Genomic DNA, 20,542 nt, shown 5'->3' with positions numbered 1-20,542 from the left:
CTGAACGTTACATGGATCTTCCTCCTCTCGCACTGAACGTTACATGGATTTTCCTCTCGCACTGAACGTTACATGGATCTTCCTCTCAGACTGCACGTTACATGGATCTCCCTCTCGCACTGCACGTTACATGGATCTTCCTCTCGCACTGAACGTTACAGGGATCTTCCTCTCGCACTGAACGTTACAGGGATTTTCCTCTCGCACTGAACGTTACATGGATCTTCCTCTCAGACTGCACGTTACATGGATCTTCCACTCACACTGCACGTTACATGGATCTTCCTCCAAAACTGCATGTAACAGAGACACAAGATTCAGACGTGTTACAGAGTTCGTGTGAGAGTGATTGCTTCAAACAATACGATACACTGCTGACAGACCACGGAGTGAATTTCAACACATGTCCTTTCTTATGTAAATAAAAAGTACTGAAAATAAAATGAATTCATCAACAGATATAACCTAGTGTTCGGACCTGTGTACTAGCTCAGGAACCTACGTCAGATCAGACATTCAGCCAAAATATGTAGAATGCGCAGGTTTAGACAGAACAATACTCTTAATAAACACGATGTCGTCTCTAAAATCTGTTTCAGGAAGGTTATGTCTCATGCTTCTATTCAGCTGCATGTGTTTTGTTTAATACTTGGTAATCTAATGTTGAAAATGGCCTGTTACCTTAACTATAGCACTAGTTTTGCCAGCACGTAGATGCGTGTAATATTTTTACCGGAATAGCTATCGGTCCACGGCCGTATGAGGCCAAGGCTAACAATATTAGTGTTACGATATATACGTGCAATGCAAAGCTCCCATTACGTTACCAGCTGGTCGTGGCTATAACATGGGATCTGGCACCTCGCCCGGGCTGGCATACCCAGCATCTTCAACCCAGATCTCACAGATGCCAGCACATGGCAAGATCAATTACTAAAAAAATGTGCATTTCGTCTGTGCACAGTACCAAGGAAGTGGTGTACATAATGTCAGTCATACCCTTTGGGAATGAATTCCACTACTGGCACTACTTATCTCCCTTCCTTTGAGAGTAGTCGCCCCTGTCACCTTCGGCCTTGACATTCACGAGAATACTTTTGAGGTTTGATTGCACGAGTTTTACATAATGTTCTCACCCGGTTGTCATAATGTTTGCACTACACAACTGTATCGTGACAACAGACATACATTATTTTAGTGAGTGAGGGAGGGAGTGATGACTGTTCTACCTAGATGAGGAATCGAGTCGGGACTTCAACGTAACAAGCGACTGCTTCAACCACTAGGCTATCACGAATGCTTACTGTCATTTTGAACTGCTGACTAAAGTGATATTACTTGGATTTTAATCAATAGCTGTGCTATTTTGGGGGTTCGCCTTAAAGACAGCATGTTTCCGAAACAAGATTTGCTTTCAATAAAAGTCCATATTTGTTGTTTTGGGTTTGTTTGGGGTTTTTTTCACATTAAACACGTTTTTCCCAAAAGACACTGTTTGATGCAGTCATGTCAAGATCTCTCACTAGGAATGGATACCACATTACCGAGACCTTTGTCAGTCCAGACCCTCTGTATCCGGACATTCCTTCCTGCCTTTGACAAACATCTGAGGTAGTATAGTGACTAAGCGTTCGCTCGTCACTGTGAAGACACGGGTTCGATTCCCCACCTGTGTGATGCCAATTCTTGTGTTCCTCGTCGTTTATTGCTGGAATATTGCTAACGGCGGCGTAAAACTAAACTCACTCACTCACCAGTGTTACTGAAGATAGGCATTATGTTACATTCATACAAATGCAGTGTAACTATTCTTCGTTAATCAGGATAACGAGGAGCACCGTTGTGACGTCATCAATATGAGCAGCAATGACAGCTTATTTGATCATATTTGCACGTGGCTAGAATAATCTCCAGAATCAAGTCGTTTTCCATTTCCTTCCTAAGAATTCCGATCTAATGTTGACCTCATGACATTCTCTGGCAGCAACAAGACAAAAACATCATCATTGTATTTTATATTTCTTTTCTATATTATGTCTTTATTATCACCTTATAATAACAAGTAAACAAGATAGAATTTCAACAAAACAGAAAAAAATATATAAACCATTTGTCTATGGCTAGAACACACAGTACCCAGTGTTTGCTGTTATATGCTTATTTACACAACAGCAGGAGCAGCAGCAGCAGGAAGAGACGTCGACCTCGCCGAGATGACAACGTAGGCACAGCGACACCTACTACACAGCCATTGACCGCCCGGTCGCTTGCCCCATTTACACACATAGCTGGCGGGTTACGTCACGTGTCGCTGAAGTCATACACGTGTCACAAACTGACGTCATATGGTGTCGGCTCGACAGAGTTCGGGAAACACAAATAATACATCCACCTGTGGCCCCTTGATGAGGACGGCGACCTTGACCTTTGGCCGCCACCACCATCGTCACAACACACTCTCGGTCGTACAGCCCTCCGGTTCAGCCTTTGACGAGTGCAGGTTAGTCTATGTATCTATGTGAATGAGAGGAAGGAGCGTGGATGTAATGCTCGAGAACAGCACCTCCCATCTCGTAAACTCCTCACTGTACACCACTGTTCACGAGTCTCTGCAGAGGATGGCAAATATGACATCACGATGACGTCAGTGATGACGTCACATTGCCAACACCGAGGGAGGGAATGTACATGTCGAGTATGATTCTTGGCACCACATTACGATAAATTTGGCCGAGGACCGATGAACAAAAGGTTGACGATGATACATGGGTGAATATGGTAGAATATGTTTGTTCGCCTCTTTAGCAATATTCCAGCAATATCACGGCGGGGTGCACCAGAAATGGTTTTCACAAGATGATTGTATAGATGAACGAGGAATGATTGATCTGGGTCAATCAACCAAACTTGCCGCCTATATCAGACGGTGAGTCACACGATGCAAGCCCAGCCGTCAACATCTCCCATCGAGCAGTAAATGCAGGGTAGGTGGGTGGGGGTGAGCTGACCTATTTCACAATATTGGTCCATATGAGGGGGAAGGGGTACACCTTGGTAAGCCCTGGATTTGGGATGAGACCTACAAAGACGGATGGGATGAGACCTACTAAGACAAATAGAGCGCACCGTAAGACGTGGTGGAATCGGTGAATGTACACATATCTATGTCATACCTGTATCCTTGGAACCTTTAAAAGGACATAAATAGTTTTTTTCAAGTATACAAATACACCCGGCGTGGCCCGTCAGGATCTGTAACGGCTCCTTGTCAACTCCTTACACCTTTTCCGTTCCGATCTGCGCAGACGACGGCACTTTTTCATATGACGGTAATATTCGGCCTTCATTTTACAACACTTTTCAAACTTTCTGGAAAACTCTTTCGAACACTTTCTTATTTTTGCTGTCAGTACTTTAGGAAACTTTCTTCCATTACGTAAGTGGATTTTGGATTTGGGCGCATAATTGTTAAATGCACTTGCGGCGGCATACATGCCAACGCTATTGCACGACAGCCTCTTTTTGGCTGTCTTCTCCCCAACCTTACAGCATCTGTTGCCGTTTGGAGCGAAGTTCTTGGCAACTCGGCCTCTGTTTTCTACCTTGGCTTTTGTGAGCATGATTGTCCGGTCCGGTTTGTGTTCATTCTCTGTGCGTGTCGACTTCCATTTCCAGTACTGTTTCAGGATCACGCTGTCCACTGCAACACATAAACATGTATTAGAATGAGGGAGATAGTTTCTGTGGGCTTTGAACAGCATTTAAGTTTTAGCACGGCGGGTTAGTTTAATGTGAGGGCCGTGGGGGTAGTTTAGTGGATAAAGTGTTCACTCGTCACGCCGAAGACCCGGGTTTGATTCATCACATTGGTACTATGTGTGAACCCCATTTCTGGTGACCTACGTCTTGATATTACCGGAATATGGCAAAAAGCGGCGTAAAACCCCTTCACTCACTCACTCACCGACTCACTCAGTTTAATGAGGATGCAGCTTTAAAGGGATGTAAGTCATGGGCGTTAACCATTAAGGTTAAACTTTCGAGCATGGGTTGTACAGGACCAGTGATCACCAATCGACCATATCTAGACTTTCAGCCCCGTCTGGGCGGATCCTGTCATGGCAAAGGGAAGTAGTTCTGAACGTTAAAAGTACATCGTGTCATCTTGTATTAATCAAAACTTCAAGAGACGGTTCCATTTACTGAAGTATGCAGATGTCTTGAGGAATTAAGAGTGTCAGCTCTAAGCCGGTTTTGACAGAATTCTGGATTAGCCAGAGTCCACATTAGACATATTCCACTAATAGGTGACACAAATCATGCATTTACCCGTTTTGCAAAGTACATACTAAGGATATGCCAGACTACCTTAGACGCGTGGTTAGAGCGCTCCCGACGTGGGTCGATTTTGTACATTTCCACATTTCACACGTGTGTGAAGCCCATTCTTTTAAATATTCTCCGGGGTATTGATACACTTATACTAAAAGCGGTACAAAAACATAACTATCGGAGATACTTAGAATATCGGAAAATATTTATATAGTTTCCGATAACATAAATGCAACACGAGTCAACACGATTATAATAAATATAATTTGCGTGATTAAACTTTCCAAAATTTAGTAGCCTGGTCGTTAAAGCCGATGACCCGGGTTCGATTCCCCACATGGGCACAATGTCGTGAAGCCTATTTCTGGTTTCCCCCGCCGTGATATTGCTGCAGTGTTGCTAAAATGGCGCTCAACCCAACTAACTCACTCATTCATTATATGACGACGGTCTGTAAATATCGAGAGTGGGCAAGACAACCCAGTGACTGACAGCATGAGCATCAACCTAACATAACATGTATCCACCAATTCACCGAGCCTGACTGCCCGATCCCGTTACTTGCCTCTTACGACTACGGGTTGCTGAAAAAACACTTGTAACCCGGGTCTCCATGGGTCACGCCGTTAAAAGAGGACGGGTGTGTTTTACACCATTTTGCACTAGCTCTGTTTACGTTATCGCATAAATATCACGGACTAGTAAAATCTCTAACCACTGTGCTAGCCTAGCCCGGAACGCGGCATGAATCACCGGCAATCTACGAAATATACTCGGAATAACACCGTAAAATGAACAGATTATTCACCTTGAGTTTGTATATAAACACCGGGAATTGCGGTAGCCCCTTTAACTTAAACCCGCGTCCGAGGTACGCCAACCGTAATCCGTTCAAACAATGTTTCACTTCTCAGGCAGATAGCAACTTCTCCGCCTCGAGTTGACCAAGTCCTAGCATGAAACATATGTGAGCGAGCTAGAACTCTGCTGTTTACATGAAAAGCGGTTGCGGCCTTGACAGAGAAGCTCTCCTAACACAGTGACATGGTTTCTCGTCGTGAAATTACACGGGATCAGCTTTGTAATGGAGATGTGCATTTCACCTGTCACTCATCTTCTTGTTTGCCCAACAAGCCACGCCCATATGTTTACGTTCACCGAGCGCACTTTTAACTGATTGACCAATGGTTACAGCTGTTTTACTCCACGAGTTGAGTGATGTATGTGGCACTCGTATAGATGGATCAGGCAATCAACTTTTTAATGGCACACAAATCATATATTTTTTTGCACACTTGTTAAGATGGCCGAAAATAAACATGGGTTGCAGACAGTTACGCACCCACGTGGGTGATAGTTATCTCACTGTATGAAATAAACAATTCCAAGATTATAAGTGAACATATTTTCCTATCTCAGAAACATAAATCAAAGTGAGTGAGTTCACTTTTATGCCGCAGTCCGCAATATTCCAGCTTCATAAATCTAAGAAAGACATACCAACTGATCGCACATTGACATATATTCGTATCGCGTTGACATACAGATCTCCTGTGTTCTTTGACAAATCTATTTAAGAGAATATTCTCTCAATGACAAATTTAATGAACATTCAATAAATAAAAGTCTCGAAAATACCTCAGACTAAAGGGAGTATAAAATGTCAAGTCGTCATTGTCGAAAACAGTTGTTGGCTGAGACTGGAAGACACGCACATCTTAATGCAGTCACTCGACAACATATCGTTGTTTTGCAATTCCACGAGAAACGCCGAGACCATCTGTCAAAGAGACAAACTGTCCTCCGAAACAGCAGTCACCCAATGCACAGATAGATAAAAGTGGGTTAATCTGTTCAGGCCTAAAAACCTGTTGGTCACGGTTAAGTCACTGACATAATTTTTCACACGAGATCAGCGTGTGGGAATAAGGAATATCCAGTAAAGATCGTTGCATTCCGAGAGGAGTGCGCGTGATCGATGCCACATGTGATGTGAACGGCCTTCGCAGCGATGTTTACAAATAAAGGGGTTTGTGCCATACCACAAACATACTTAGGTTCTGAAACGTAGTGTTGCTACAGTAAGTGAGTAAATCCTTCGTCAGAGGTACACGCGCATATCCGCCTAATCTATACCACACATTTTGGAAATAGCAAAGGAAATATTCTGCCATACATGAAAATGAAAAAAATATAACTGCATGTATTTTAGTTATTTTACATCCGATATGTGCAAAATGTTGTTAATAACATGTTTGCCATCTTACCTGTAGCCCCGAGTAGACAGGTGCTAAACACGACAATCCAAAAGACAAATCTCATTTCCTCGTGCTTGACCGTTGTCCAGTGTGAACCCAGCAGGTGCTGCTTGCCACACAGCTTGATTAAATATGACCGTTAGTAAAGCGTCCCTTTGCAGTCCGCCGCAGCACGTTTTCTCGAGTCCTTTCTCAGATGTAGTTCACCAGCTGATCAGCGTAAAGCCTACCACAACACGCGTGAGTGAGTTAAACTCATCGTTTCTGCATATTGCGAAAGGAATCCGATATTTTATAAGCCCCCATACCCCTTTCGCAAACCTCCTCTTATCAAGAACAGGGAAGGGATGTCAATCACAGCTGGTGTTAACCAATCGCACCTCTCCCCTCTTCAACGCCCGGTCCTGGCTTGTAAAACTGCTGCACAACGCCGACCCAGCTTCTGAATCCGACCCAGCACTCAACCCATCACAACCTGTACGTTATCATTTTCTCCTCTACTTCTAACATACACGTTGGAATTCTCCATACTTGCTAGAATTCCCGGCCGTTTTAGCTGTGTCACCCTACACTGTAACTGTGGCCAATGAGAAGAGAGGTGTCGCGTGCCAAGGCGGGCCTTTGATGGAGTACATGCAATCGAGACAAATATATGTCGTCCCTGGCGTCGGTTGTTCAGGGGCGCTATATAGATCTATGCACATCAAGCTGGTGTTGTTTCTGGCCCTCTGTAACCTTTAATGGATGGTAGATGGGCTGGAAGATTTCTCATTATGTAACAATATTTCGTTTCGGATTATTTTTTTATGTCACCTGCAGGTTTTTACGATAACATATGTAAGTGAGCGCAAAAAAGTAAATGCATCAAATTTACTTTCAACCATTTGAATTTTAGTTGAATGATCGTATCAGAATGCTTACAAAGGAAAATAATCACGAATAATTGAAATTAATTACAGATCGACTGTGAGAATTGGGGGACACCTTGACTGAATAAAGTGTGAGTTGTAGACAGGACGATGTTATTATATGTGCCTCCTGATGCGATTGTCTCTTGATTTCATCTTTGTTATCGGTGTAAGGGGTAAGCGTTCGGAACACACCTCGTTTTAACTGTTACTTTGGGGAGTAAGTGCAATTCAAGGTCAAGGCTAAAATCTAAAAGTAAAATTATTTGAAAACAAAAACGTCTACGTTTGGAATGAGTTGACGAATAAGTAGTATGATTAGAAAAAAGAAATAATTAAAGATCAAGGATGATGACGATGATGATGTTTGTAATTGTTAATTTTTATGAAAATGATCACATGTATGGTAACACGGTAATAATTAGGATCATGAAATGATCCTTTATAATGACAACGAAGGCAATTAACACCACAAAAACAACAGTTATCGTTATCATAATGATGATGATGATCATAACAATGATAATAGTAGTACCACCAATCGGATTCATAGTTTAACTGACAACGTACTATTGTAACTCCCGGTCACTGACAGTTAATCCTGCGTTTGACCCCGAATCTCATGTACATCTAATCTGATCAGGCTTACAGTAGTCTATCAGACACACATATCGTTTCAAACAAGGGTAACATTCATGTGAGAAGTGTTTTCTTAACACAGCAAAAAATGTTCAACAAGCTGTCGATTGTAATTGTTGTTAGTCAACAGGTGAGTGTTTCCGACAGGCATAATCTGTCTTTATTGTCGTTAGTCAACAGGTGATTGTTTCCGGCAGGCATAATCTGTCTTTATTGGCGGGGCTTGAACTCGGAGGAGGAAGGTCGACATAGCAATAACCTCATATCCTACTGAACTAATTTTAATTGTTAATGGGCGACATGTCGGAAACTGGATCGACGAGAACAGTTACACATACATTGTATAAATATATCTACGTAACCTAGTGAAATATGACCATTTGTATTTATGAGTGATACAGATATGCTTTGTTCTCAGAACGTAGGTTTACATCTGAAGAGAAAATTTATCATCGTAATTTGGGATATATGTTTGCGAAAATGTTTGCTCATTTGAACAAAAGAAATGATTGGGCATCATAGTGGGTGACTTGAGATGTACCTACTGTGCTCAGTGATGTTTCTTAGATGCGCCAGGACTTGCTGCTAAAGGTCCGGATCACTAAATCGCGATACCGGCTATATGTCTGGAAATAACCTTGTCTGAAAAAGAAAACCCGTGATCGATATTGTGAGCACATATGACTTGCATTGACAAATCTGACAACCCGACCGATATAGTCACCTGTTATGACCGGACCAGATCGCCATTCCAAACCGGAAACACCTTCAGCAAACATGTCAGATGACCTCTGAATGTAGTGCAACATCATAATACCATGCTAGACAAAATTTAATATACAACAATGTTTAAATTACTCGGTAATCTAACTTAATTGTCCATGATAATGAAGTAATAATTCAGTTAACTTAAGCAACACGGTGCAGAGAAAGTGCTTTCAGCTGATAGGGAAATATGTAGACTAGCCAGCACAGGTTTCTGAAATATCGAACTCAGTCACACAGAAAGCAGAAATATGCACAAGAACTGCATAACCAGACATGTTCCCACAATGACATGTATGTATTTCGCAGGTAACAACAATCAAATTGCTTACAGTAAACGTGTACAGCAAGATTTTGTATATACCGAACAGCAAAAAAAGGACAATTTTCGCAAAAATGAAAAAGTAAGCGTTCATGTTTGTCTCCTGTTTTAAAACTTGACTAAAAGCCTTAGTTGTGGTTCTTTTACTGTTCAGTATATCTTTTCACACACATCAGTTTAGTGTATCGAGAGCCCTTGTACTTGAAGTTCTTGAGCGTCCAAGTTGTTGTAGCATTACGTCTATTAAAGGGTGGTCGGGTAGCCTAGTGGTTAAAGCGTTCGTTCGTCACGCCAAAGGTTCGGATTCGAATCCCCACATTGGTACAACGTATGAAGACCATTTCTTGGGTCCCCTACCGTGATATTGCTGGAGTGTTGGTAAAAGCGGCATAAAACTAAACTCACTCGTTACGTCTGTTTGATTCCAATCCCGATTCGACCCAGTTATGTGTCTGGTTTGTCTGCACGATTCCTGTCCAAACCGGCGTTAGACCCAAATCACTCTCACAGATTCTTCAATTCAGAATTTTACGCCCGAATTTAACTCTAGGACTAAACATTTTAATATTTGAATGACTCCACGGAAGCTTACGGGAAAACATCTCAGCATCTTTCTGAGAAGGAATGGCGAATGAAACGTTATAGGTTTTGGACATTACATGATATCATATATATATATATATGGATCCAGAGAATCCACGATGTGATGATAACAGACCTACATGTGACTGATCCTCATGACGCCAGCTCAGTGGGTGGATCTTTGTGAAATGACGAGTGAAATACAGAAACATTTCTTTATTTATTTATTTATTTATTTATTTATTTATTTATTTATTTATTTATTTATTTATTTATTTATTGACACAAACAAATAGGAAATCATGGCAGCATTGTTATTGCTCTGTTTATACTCACTATATATGTCAACTTGAAAAATTTCCAAGGGATCAGCCGTTTGGCAGTCCCATTCCATTTAAAATCAAGGTCATTCGTGCAACCCGTTTAGTGTGTCGTGTGACAGATTTGACGGAGTGTACGGTTCGTACACCCTTGTAAATCCGCCAACATGGTTTCGTGATCATAGAATTTATTTGGTGATAATACAATTTATTACCCTTAAGATAAATTTGTCGATTTCTGATTGGTTAAGAACCAAAGCATACGAATTAATGTTTCAACAAGCTGTTTCTGTATTTCACTTGTCGTTTAACAAAACCTCAAATTTGATCATGTTTATATTAAACTAAACTATCCCGAGTTATCTCCCTTTATGACCTTTCAGGAAATATCATGGCGACACTTTTTGCATCTCATTCTGCCGAATGTTGGATGCTGTTGAAGATAAGCTTAATTAAAAGATCCTGAGAGTAATAAATTGGTTACATGGTGTTTTGAAAGGGTTCACCCTTGGAACCTTGGATCACCACTTCCAGCTTGAGTGCAATCAACAGTGTGCAAATACTTGATAACTGCAAGTTCCATATAATGTCGCTTTGATATTGCCGCTTGAACTGATATATACACCCTTGGCCACTTTTACTTACGTGCACTCATGACGTTCTTCTCTGTTTCTTGGTTTGACGTACCTTTGACGTCCTGTCCTGCTTCTGCCACTTGGTCTGACGTATTATCAACGTCCTCTTCTACTTCTTCACCTGACTCTGTTACGTTCTTCTCAGCCAGCTGGTCAGACGTACCTTTGACGTACTCGTTAGGCACATTATAGCTCAGAATAAGACGATACAACCTAAGGAACATAGTTCTGAATTCGATAACACAATATGAACAACACAATTCAGAATGCAATGACAATGTGAACATCAAAGTTAAAAATGCGATATCATAATATACCATTAAATAGAAGTAGGCGACATTCCATTTTGCGAGCACAGTTCAGAGTAAGATACTTGTATTTCTAATATACTAGAGAATTAGACGACACACACGGCACAGTTGATAATAGGTTGACAAAACATCGATTTCAGACTGAAAATACCTAACCTGGTTTAGGGTATGATGGTACAACACAGGCCCGATAACACTCCCACGTAAACTGAATTATCAGAATGGAATTGTAAATTTACATGAGTAGGAAGACTTAGCCCTGTGTTTATTATGCATGCATGCCACCTCAGCTAACATGTTCACTGTATTTGTGTATATATAAGCACAGCAGATACTTAACCGTGTGGTTGTCTGGTTCCGGCTTAAATCTCCGATATGTTCAACAACCGCAGTAAACCTGCGGGCGTTCTGAACCGCCTAACGAGCAGCAAATCCGCATTTCTTTTGTACTGAATGACATTACTTCTAGAGAGACCATAATATTCTGATACGTAAATTGTGAATGACAAGTATTTTCATTAATGGGGAGCATCTATGTAGTTCGGCCGGATGTGCCAGAGGCTAGGTATCGCTATATTTAACAGTTATGGGTTTTACATCCAGTTGTCCTTCTTAAACGTGAAGAAAGTATAATGTGTTGTCATATCACTGATGGATCGGCGTTAAATCCTGTACCTGAACATTGCGCCAGGGAATAATTATATTTAGGATGAGATGGCATATGCCTGAGGCTGAAAAGAGAACGCGTAGGTCCGTCGTCAGACGTCCAAGTTTATTGTGATTACCTCAAGATTAATAATGTGACATTATCCGATCATTAGATTAGGATCATAATAGAGGATCATTCTATGTGTGAGTGCGTTCGTGCGTGCGTGTGCGTGTGCGTGTGCGTGTGCGTGTGCAGTCGCGTGGTTAGGGTCGGTTCCGACATACTTAAATGAATATGAATACGTTTTGGGGACAAATATTATTTATATAAACGCATTCTTATCGATGCTAACGGCGATGATTTCCCCCGTGGTCTAGTGGACAGTGCGTATGCCCTGAGAGTGTAAAGTCAGCGTTTCGATTCCCGGCCCCTTCATACCGAAAGACGTCTTGTTACCCTGCCCTCGTTTCGGTATTATGTGTATTAAAATGGAATTAGTCCAGATTGCATAAGCAGACACATACGTACATGAGACCATATTTGCATACTTTATATACATGTCACAATCAGAAACGCGACCTCACCTCACTAACTGGCCACCTGTGAAGGTACGGGTTAGAATTCGTTTTCGGTAGCCCATTCTTGTCGAAAGAGACGACTAGAGGAATCGGGTGGTCTGGCTCGCTGATTTTGACACGTTGTATCCCAGTTGCTCATGCTTTAGACCACTGCATTGTCTGGACCAGATCCGATTATTTACAGACCGCCGCCATATATTACTGAGTGTGGTTTTGAACGACAGCCCAAAACTAACCAGCGATAGGTGAGCTACAGTGCCAGAACGAGCTCCAGAAACGCGTGGCGTTGTTGATGATGTCCTTTGAAAGGGGATTACCAAAGAGTTTCCTCTCAGTGGCACTTGTCAGAGAGAACCTGTGATCTTACAAAGACAATAATAAATGAGGTATCCGAGATTTGTGACACTGGGCCATTGTTTCACCGGGTTCAAAAGGTAATGTTCTCATTAGGTGACCTCTGACACCTCGCACGTGCTTCGTGCACGCGGACGTCGAATGTCTTGACATGTAACCCATCTCAGTACCCACCTGCATCTGCAAACAACGGCTCGTTTATCAGTCTTTTTTTAAAGGTTGCCCATCAACGGGGATAAGGTGACGCTGTTCGCAAATCGTGGTCCGGTGCAATATGTCATGGAAATTGCAATTCGTGATACCTTGAGAGATGGAATTTGTATACGTAGTCAGATCATAAATAAAGGCATTGTCATAAAAACCCTTCTTCTCAAAAATCACGAAACAATGTTATTTTTGGCGACTTCATGTTGATGTGAATAGACACAACATGATTGCTGAAAATAGAATGTGGCTGTGCAATGCAGTTTGTTGTCTACGGTCAAAAACTCAGATAAACCTTTATTACTGTTTGCTGTTAATTGTATATTTAAGATACCTTCCTTTAATCCGACATAGCAGTGTATTCTTCTATTTGCGTTTCGAGAGAAGACAAATTTGATGTGATGTTGGCAGCGAAGGCAGGGTACAGATGAGGTTGAGAGGGAAGGCATGGTTCAGGAGGCGTTGGGAGGGAAGACAGGCTTCAGTTGATGTTGGCACGGAAGGCAGAGTTCAGGTGATGTTAGGAGGAAAGGTAAGGTTCGGGTGATGTTCATAGGGACGACAAAGTGCACGCGATGTAAGCAGCGAAGGTAGGCTTCAGGTGATGTTGGGAGGGAACACAGGATTCAGGCGATGTTTGGGGAAAGCAGGGTTCGGGTGATGTTGGGAGGGAAGACAGGGTTCAGGTGATGTTGGGAGGGGAGACAGGGTTCAGGTGATGTTGGGAGGGGAGACAGGGTTCAGGTGATGTTGGGAGGGGTGCCTGGGTTCAGGTGATGTTAGGAGGGAAGGTAAGGTTCGGATGATGTTCATAGGGACGACAAAGTGCACGCGATGTAGGCAGGGAAGGTAGGCTTCAAGTGATGTTGGGAGGGAAGACACGGTTCAGATGATGTTGGGGAAAAGCAAGGTTCAGGTGATGTTGGGAGGGAAGGCTCGGTTCAAGTGATGTTGGCAGGGAAGACAGGGTTCAGGTGATGTTGGCAGGGGTGTTGTTGGAAGGATTCAATTCCTGTGGCGAGGGAAGGGACAGTTCACGTGACGCTTATTGATGTGGTGATGCATTTTGCGGTTGCGACCCGAACAATGCACAGCAGCCAAAGGGGAATGCTGAATCAAAATATACTCCTCAATCTTGTATACCAGATTGACAACAGTAGTATTATTTGAGCTGTAAATTCTTTTGCTGTGTATGTACTTAAAGAAAGCAATACATGGAGTGACATTTTGAAGATAATAGTTTAAATATTTACTGCCGTCACAGTGAACCTGCGTAATGTACCGTTTACCAATGTACTTTACACACGTCTTAGACCAATGCACCGGCCGTACCCCGTGTATAAATGAAATACGTGACGACAAGCAGACATCTGATGTATTTGCACATACGAGCACTCAGTTAGTGTGGGAGGCAATACGTAAATTGTGACACATCACTCTTTAACTCCTTGTCTGAACCAGGACTGGAAAATCGTTGTACGCAAAGCAAACCACATCTTAGCTAAACAAGGAGGCAGATTGTTGTTCAAGTGACAGTGATAGTTAATTCAGATTTATCGTGTTTTAACGAGGCTCCGATCTGAGTATATAACCATCTGTATGTTAAACGTGAACCTCTCACCTCTCACTGGCAATCAGGGTTCAACTAGGCCACAGCTGTCAGAATGACGAACTGTCAAAGAATGGGTATTTTTATAATATCTTTTTTTAGCCCGTCTATAATATTCCTGTGTAATTGGTGATAAAAATCAGTGTACAAACTGTATTGGCTACTCCATACTCAAGGAATCGAATTTCCACGTGTTCAGCTGGGAAAGCGTTTCGTGGGTTTACAAAGAAAGAATTTGTTTTCCATGTAAGATTGGTTTATGTTTTTTATTTATCACCTACCTCTAGCATTACATAACGTACAAACGCATCACAGAAAAGTGGTATTCCAGAGCTACTAACCTTCATCCTCAAGGTTTACTAATGGAAGCATATGAGCATAAAGCTTAAGCATTCTTACATGTGATGGTGTATTCCTTCCAGAATACCTGCTTGTAGGGACACCTGTAGTCTGGATTCTTACCGTTAACCAAACATAATCTTCACTAGAAACACATACGAGTTTTGAGCATCTAAACACGAAAATGGGAATGGTTGAACGGGGAGCAATCCTTGACAGAAAGAAAGGGGGAAACATTTTACTCGTAAGATCAGTGCTTGGTTTGTTTTTTATTTATCGCTGCACTCAGCAATATTCCTACTGTATGACGGCGGTTTGTGAAAAAATAGAGTCTGGACCAGACAATCCAATGATTAATATCATGAGCATCGTTTAACGAAATTGGGATACGATGACATTTGTCCATCAGTTCAGCCAGCCTGACCACCCGATCCCGCTATTCGCTTCTCACAAGCATGGGTTGCTGAAACAGAAGTCCAACCCGGACTTTCACTTGGCATTTACTTTTAAAACAAACAAACCTGCATTTGTTTGTCAAGTATAGTGCATCTCAGTGCATGCTCTGTTTACCTTTACTTATTTATCTGGTATGTATGTATTTGCTTTTGGTTTGACTTCAAATTGTATTTTTCTCTTCTATTTATTAATATTTTTGCAAAAATACCGTCCCTACTCCACAAACGGGATATACATAATTTGTATAAGTAAACTGGTAATACCTAAATGTACCTGTTACTACCTAACCCAGACAACAGGTATGTTGTTAGTTTACTTGCGCCTTATGCGTACATGTTATGGAGGTGTAGCCTTTGTCTACACATAATGCTTGCATTTAGGTGTGGTTCTCAGAAAATGAGGTGTGTTACCTTCGATTTGATACCCTATACCTGCCACTGAAAATGTTCAAAGAATATCTCTTTCCTGCCACAGTGAGCTGAATGACTGTCACTGAATGACATGACATGTCATTAAAATATCACTTAAATTCATACAAGGTCTTATTCTGAAATGTCTTTCTATCTATATCTATATCTCAGTTTGTTTTCCGTAAGAAGGGTGTTTAACTCCAAAATGCCATTGATCTATATCTCAGTTTGTTTTCCGTAAGAAGGGTGTTTAACTCCAAAATGCCATTGATCTTGGGGGAAAATGTAAAAGCAAAAACAATTAACTTAAACCATTTCGCGTTATGTTGACTGGCACATCATCGAGTCGTTAATCAGAAACCAGAGGACAGTGGAAGAACGTTTAATTTCTAATAAAGTCACGACTGAGTAGTAAGATTGAAACACAACACAGATCATCAGTGACTCATTTACCCATCCCATTCACGCAAATTTCTTTCATCGAGTTTTAAAGCTCGGGTAACTTGCTATCGTACGACAATTAATAGCCCAAAACCGCACGGGCGTGTCTTTCGTGGCATGGTTACGATGTCCTCTCATTATTCGACTCAAGACACTAAAACCAGATCACTGTATATCGTGTTGGTGAATGTTGTACTGTTGTTTCCAAGTTCCTTTGTGATATTAAGCCGTATGTTGTAGTATTATGCCCGTTTACACCGTTACAACCCACCCGTCCTTGTTATTGCTCAAATGTATGTAAAATGTCGCAAGTACCCGTAATTCGTTAGTCTCAGGCATTCTAGAAAATGTTTCTTGGACTGCCCGGTTTAATGAGGCTGAATTGTATCCTAATCACATCAGAATATACGAATGCTTATATTTAACATTATATAGGTTATGTACTGAATGTTTAGGTATCCCTTGCACATACATATTGGCATTTACTGTTTGATGCTCCATGCTTGTTTAATGTGTCCAAGAGTGTCCGTCGGGGTTGCTCTCAGGTGGTTATTTAGGATAGTGGACAATAGGCAGGGAAGAGTGGCCTATGATCCCGATGTGGAGACCCGCTCTGTCACTCACACACATATTAGAAGTCCGACGGCGATTTTTCATCGTCGACGTAGTTGTAGATGGGTCGACGGCCTTGGCCGACACCCCGTCTAGCCGCACAATCTGTCCACTTCTGTCGATGATCTGGTTTCCCTGCTTGGTTCCAGTGACTGGTCTCGCTGGCTGGTCTCCCTGGTTGGTCTCGCTGGTTGGTCTCGCTGGTTGGTCTCCCCGACGGACCATATCAGTCAGGTTTCATACACAGAGTCATTACGCCACATTGTGCAAAGTCACTGGCCCATGCACATGTACATACGTAAGATTCGTCAACGTGGGGAGGTGTTAATTGACATGTATTGATTGATGTATGTATTGAGCGTTTGAGAATTAAGGGTCCTGCCCGGAGGAGAGTTTTTGATAAGATACACCGAAAGTTTGCTAAATTATTATATTGAGATTATTTTGGTGCACTCTGGACATACATATGCTCGTTTGAATAAATGATGTTTTAAGGAAACTTACTGAAATGATTTAGTCTGTGACAAATGTGTATGTAATGAATAGAAAACCATTATTATTATTATGTAAAAACATGTTCTTCGTTAGCTTTTGAGTTTAAAGCCCCTTTATCTTTCTACACGTCTACATTTACTCCGTAACAAGTTTTTGTTATAGGATTATATTTCATGGTTATTTATTGCATATATAATTGTTTACAGATTTTCAACATGAGTTTATATATCATATAACAATATATCATAAACAAATATTGAATCATATATTATGCATAGGATTACTAAGTAAAATTCTTCTATTACAATGTGTTACTGACTGAGTGTGTTAAACACATTTAATGTAATATATTGTCAGAATTGTGTAACAAATCTATTCTGTAATTTTAGTTTGTCTATTTTTGAATCTTTTACATGTTTCAAAAGTGCTCCATAATGTTTAACTGGTTTCATGAATATTTCATAAGTATTAATAAATATTTTATATAATTAATATTAATAAAATAATATTCAGTAAGCTGCAAAAATGATTCATAAGTGTTAAATGTGTCATAATGTTTCATTTATCTAAAATGTTCCATTTTCCTCCATGCGCCCAGACTTATAACTTATCAGTGTATACAGTAACTCCAACCTATATAACTCCAATGCATGTTCTCTAATGGAATAAGAACTAACTGTTCCGAAATGATATAAACTATACCTGCAGTTTTAAATTAAACTTTATCCATAAAACAAAATTAATTATTTTACTATTACATTAAGCGCGTTGATATTGTTCTTGTTTAAAGAACCCAGCCAATATATACGCACCCAGTCAATATATATATAACTCTGAAACTGACCTTATATCACATTCTTATGAACATACGTCAAAATGTACCTTGTTAACATGTGCTAAAACAAGTTAGCTTTCAATATGCCATGTGCAGATATAGTCTATTATTAGTATATGATTGCAAAATACGTCAAGACTGTGCTACAACTAGAATTGCTATTCATGCTATCATGTTCAATCAAGAAATGCCGCAGTTGGTTGCTTGAGTCTCTTATGTATGACAGAGATATATTAACTAGAAAGAAAAAATCCTTTATGAGCCTACCCGAATTACTGTGTTTAGCTTAGTGATAACGCCCTGTTGAACGGAGCAGAAAAGCCACAAATCATGATATGAATAGTCCGTCCGAATTCAGCGCTGGTGTTTAATATCATAGTGTTTACAATACGAAATGCCATGATTGTTGCATAATACACGGGACAGGATGATTCATGGTCCGAAAAACTATTTACGTTATTTTAGTGACTCACACGGAAGGTATGCGATCTTCTGTGTATCTCCAAACTAATCACAATACCTTGCCAATAAAGTTTGAATAGGAGTGTTGTAAATGTTTTTTATGACTGATACACCCAGCAGATTGACAGTAATTCTTTAATTTACCTGTGATTGATTGGGAGAACGTGGTGAACATCAGTCACAACAAAACCTGCCCTTATGACATAAATAGAAATGCACCCAGAAGGGAACCCTGTAGGCTGCCTTTAATTTGTCGTATTCATTACAGTAATGCAGCTGAAATTTATGCCAGTACATTGATAACGATAAGTTGCATGTTCCCATTCATTTTAGACTTTATAATAGTCATGATATTTGGGGATAAGGGCGATAACTATTTTATTGGAACAAAAGATGCTTTGAAATTTCTAATTTCAGGCCTGCTTTCCTTGAGTAATTTAAAAACGGTTTTATGTCAACATTCCATTTTCAGCTTACTGATGAAAGCGTTTTGTTATATCGTAAAGAATAAATGTGTGTATGAATTGTAATGAACACTAACTCCTGCGCTGTGGTAAGTGTTCATATCTATAAAGGATATTCCGGCGACCGGTAGGACCCCCAGAAACAAAGTTTAAAGTATCGTGACTAGTATTCGTGGATGTATTGCATGTTTATATGGAAGCAAGTAAAGAGGCATGTAAGGAGGCATATGGAAGGTGAATACGGAGCGACATATAAGGTAAACAAGTGGGGATACGGGAATTAAGTAAGGAAGGATATGGAAGATGAATACGGAAGGATATAGGAGTCAAACAAGTAGGGATACAGGAATTAATTAAGTAAGGATGGATATGGAAGATGAGTAAGAAGGAATATATGAGGTAAATAAGAAGGGATACGGGAGCTAAGTAAGGAGGGATATGGAAGATGAGTAAGAAGGAATATATGAGGTAAATAAGGAGGGGCATGGAAGATGAATAAAGAGGATATGGACGGGGGAGTAAGGAGGAACATAAGAGGCAAATAAAGAGGGATACAGAAAATAAGTAAGGGGGGATATGGAAGGTGAGTAGGGAGAGGTATAAAAGGTGGGATGTGGGAGGTAATTGGATAATAATATGGGAGATACTAAGGATGGGTACCGAAGGTACGGATGGAGTGGTATTGGAGGTACACAAGGAGGGAAAAGGGACGTAAAGAGAGTGTTAATAGGGAAAGAGTAGAAAGAAAGTACGTGGGAAACTACATTTGAGAAAAGGGAGTATTGAGTATATCTGTACAGGATTACTTAAGCTGGGGAAAAGGTATTTAACAGGTGACACGTCGAGAGGTGAGTCACAACATCGGAACTCACCGTACCGTGTACTATAGAGTGTACGCCGACGACAGAGAGAGAGGCGACAGAGTTCTCCAATTGTCATACAGTGCCTAGTCATTGCGGCGTCAAAGATTGGCGTCATGCAGATTGAATTAAAGCTTTATGAAAGCAAGGTAATATGTAGTTGTGAACACGAACATGTTTCATTTAACTTCTTTTGTCAGCAATAAATTATTTCAGTATTATGGGACAGGGCCATCTATCAGGATCTAAACTGTTTACTATTTTTAAGGTCGTGGAAAGACCCAGATATGTTTACATGGTGTATAATATATATGCTATCATGTAATCACAGAGATTATATCATTGTTAGTTGTGGCAGTAATTATCTAGACTTGTGATATATCTAAGCTAGTAGGGAGTTTGTTTTACGCATTTTTGAACGGTATGAATGTCGTATGATACGTTTCAGTTTGGTGTTGGAGAAAGGACCATGTTTATGCTGATCTAAAACGTTTATGTACTTAGTGAAAGGAGTGGTGGAGTTGACCTAGCTAGTTGTTAAGGCGTTTGCCCAAGACCCGTGATCGATTCCTCACATGCATACATTGTGTGAAGCGTATTTCTGCTGTCACCAGCCGTGATATTGCTGGAATTAGTGCTAAATGAGGCGTAAAACCATACTCACTCACTCACAAAATAGATATGCTCATTTCAAAAGAATCG

The 20,542-nt window shown here is 40.8% G+C and overlaps 1 protein-coding gene across 1 annotated transcript; it reads right to left on the bottom strand.

Moving 5' to 3' along the window:
• Positions 1 to 2,006: 2,006 nt before the first annotated feature.
• On the bottom strand, positions 2,007 to 7,150 carry LOC137284419 (uncharacterized). The gene is made up of 2 exons (XM_067816216.1): positions 6,600 to 7,150; positions 2,007 to 3,700 (listed from the first exon to the last, which is right to left on the bottom strand). Exons 1-2 carry the CDS (start codon positions 6,652 to 6,654, stop codon positions 3,246 to 3,248), a joined length of 510 nt encoding a protein of 169 aa, XP_067672317.1. The 5' UTR covers positions 6,655 to 7,150; the 3' UTR covers positions 2,007 to 3,245.
• Positions 7,151 to 20,542: the final 13,392 nt, after the last annotated feature.

Source organism: Haliotis asinina, chromosome 5, assembly GCF_037392515.1.
Source record: "Haliotis asinina isolate JCU_RB_2024 chromosome 5, JCU_Hal_asi_v2, whole genome shotgun sequence".
NCBI lineage: Eukaryota > Metazoa > Mollusca > Gastropoda > Lepetellida > Haliotidae > Haliotis > Haliotis asinina.
Note: the sequence above shows the minus strand (reverse complement) of the source record. Positions and strands in the feature narration are given on the sequence as shown.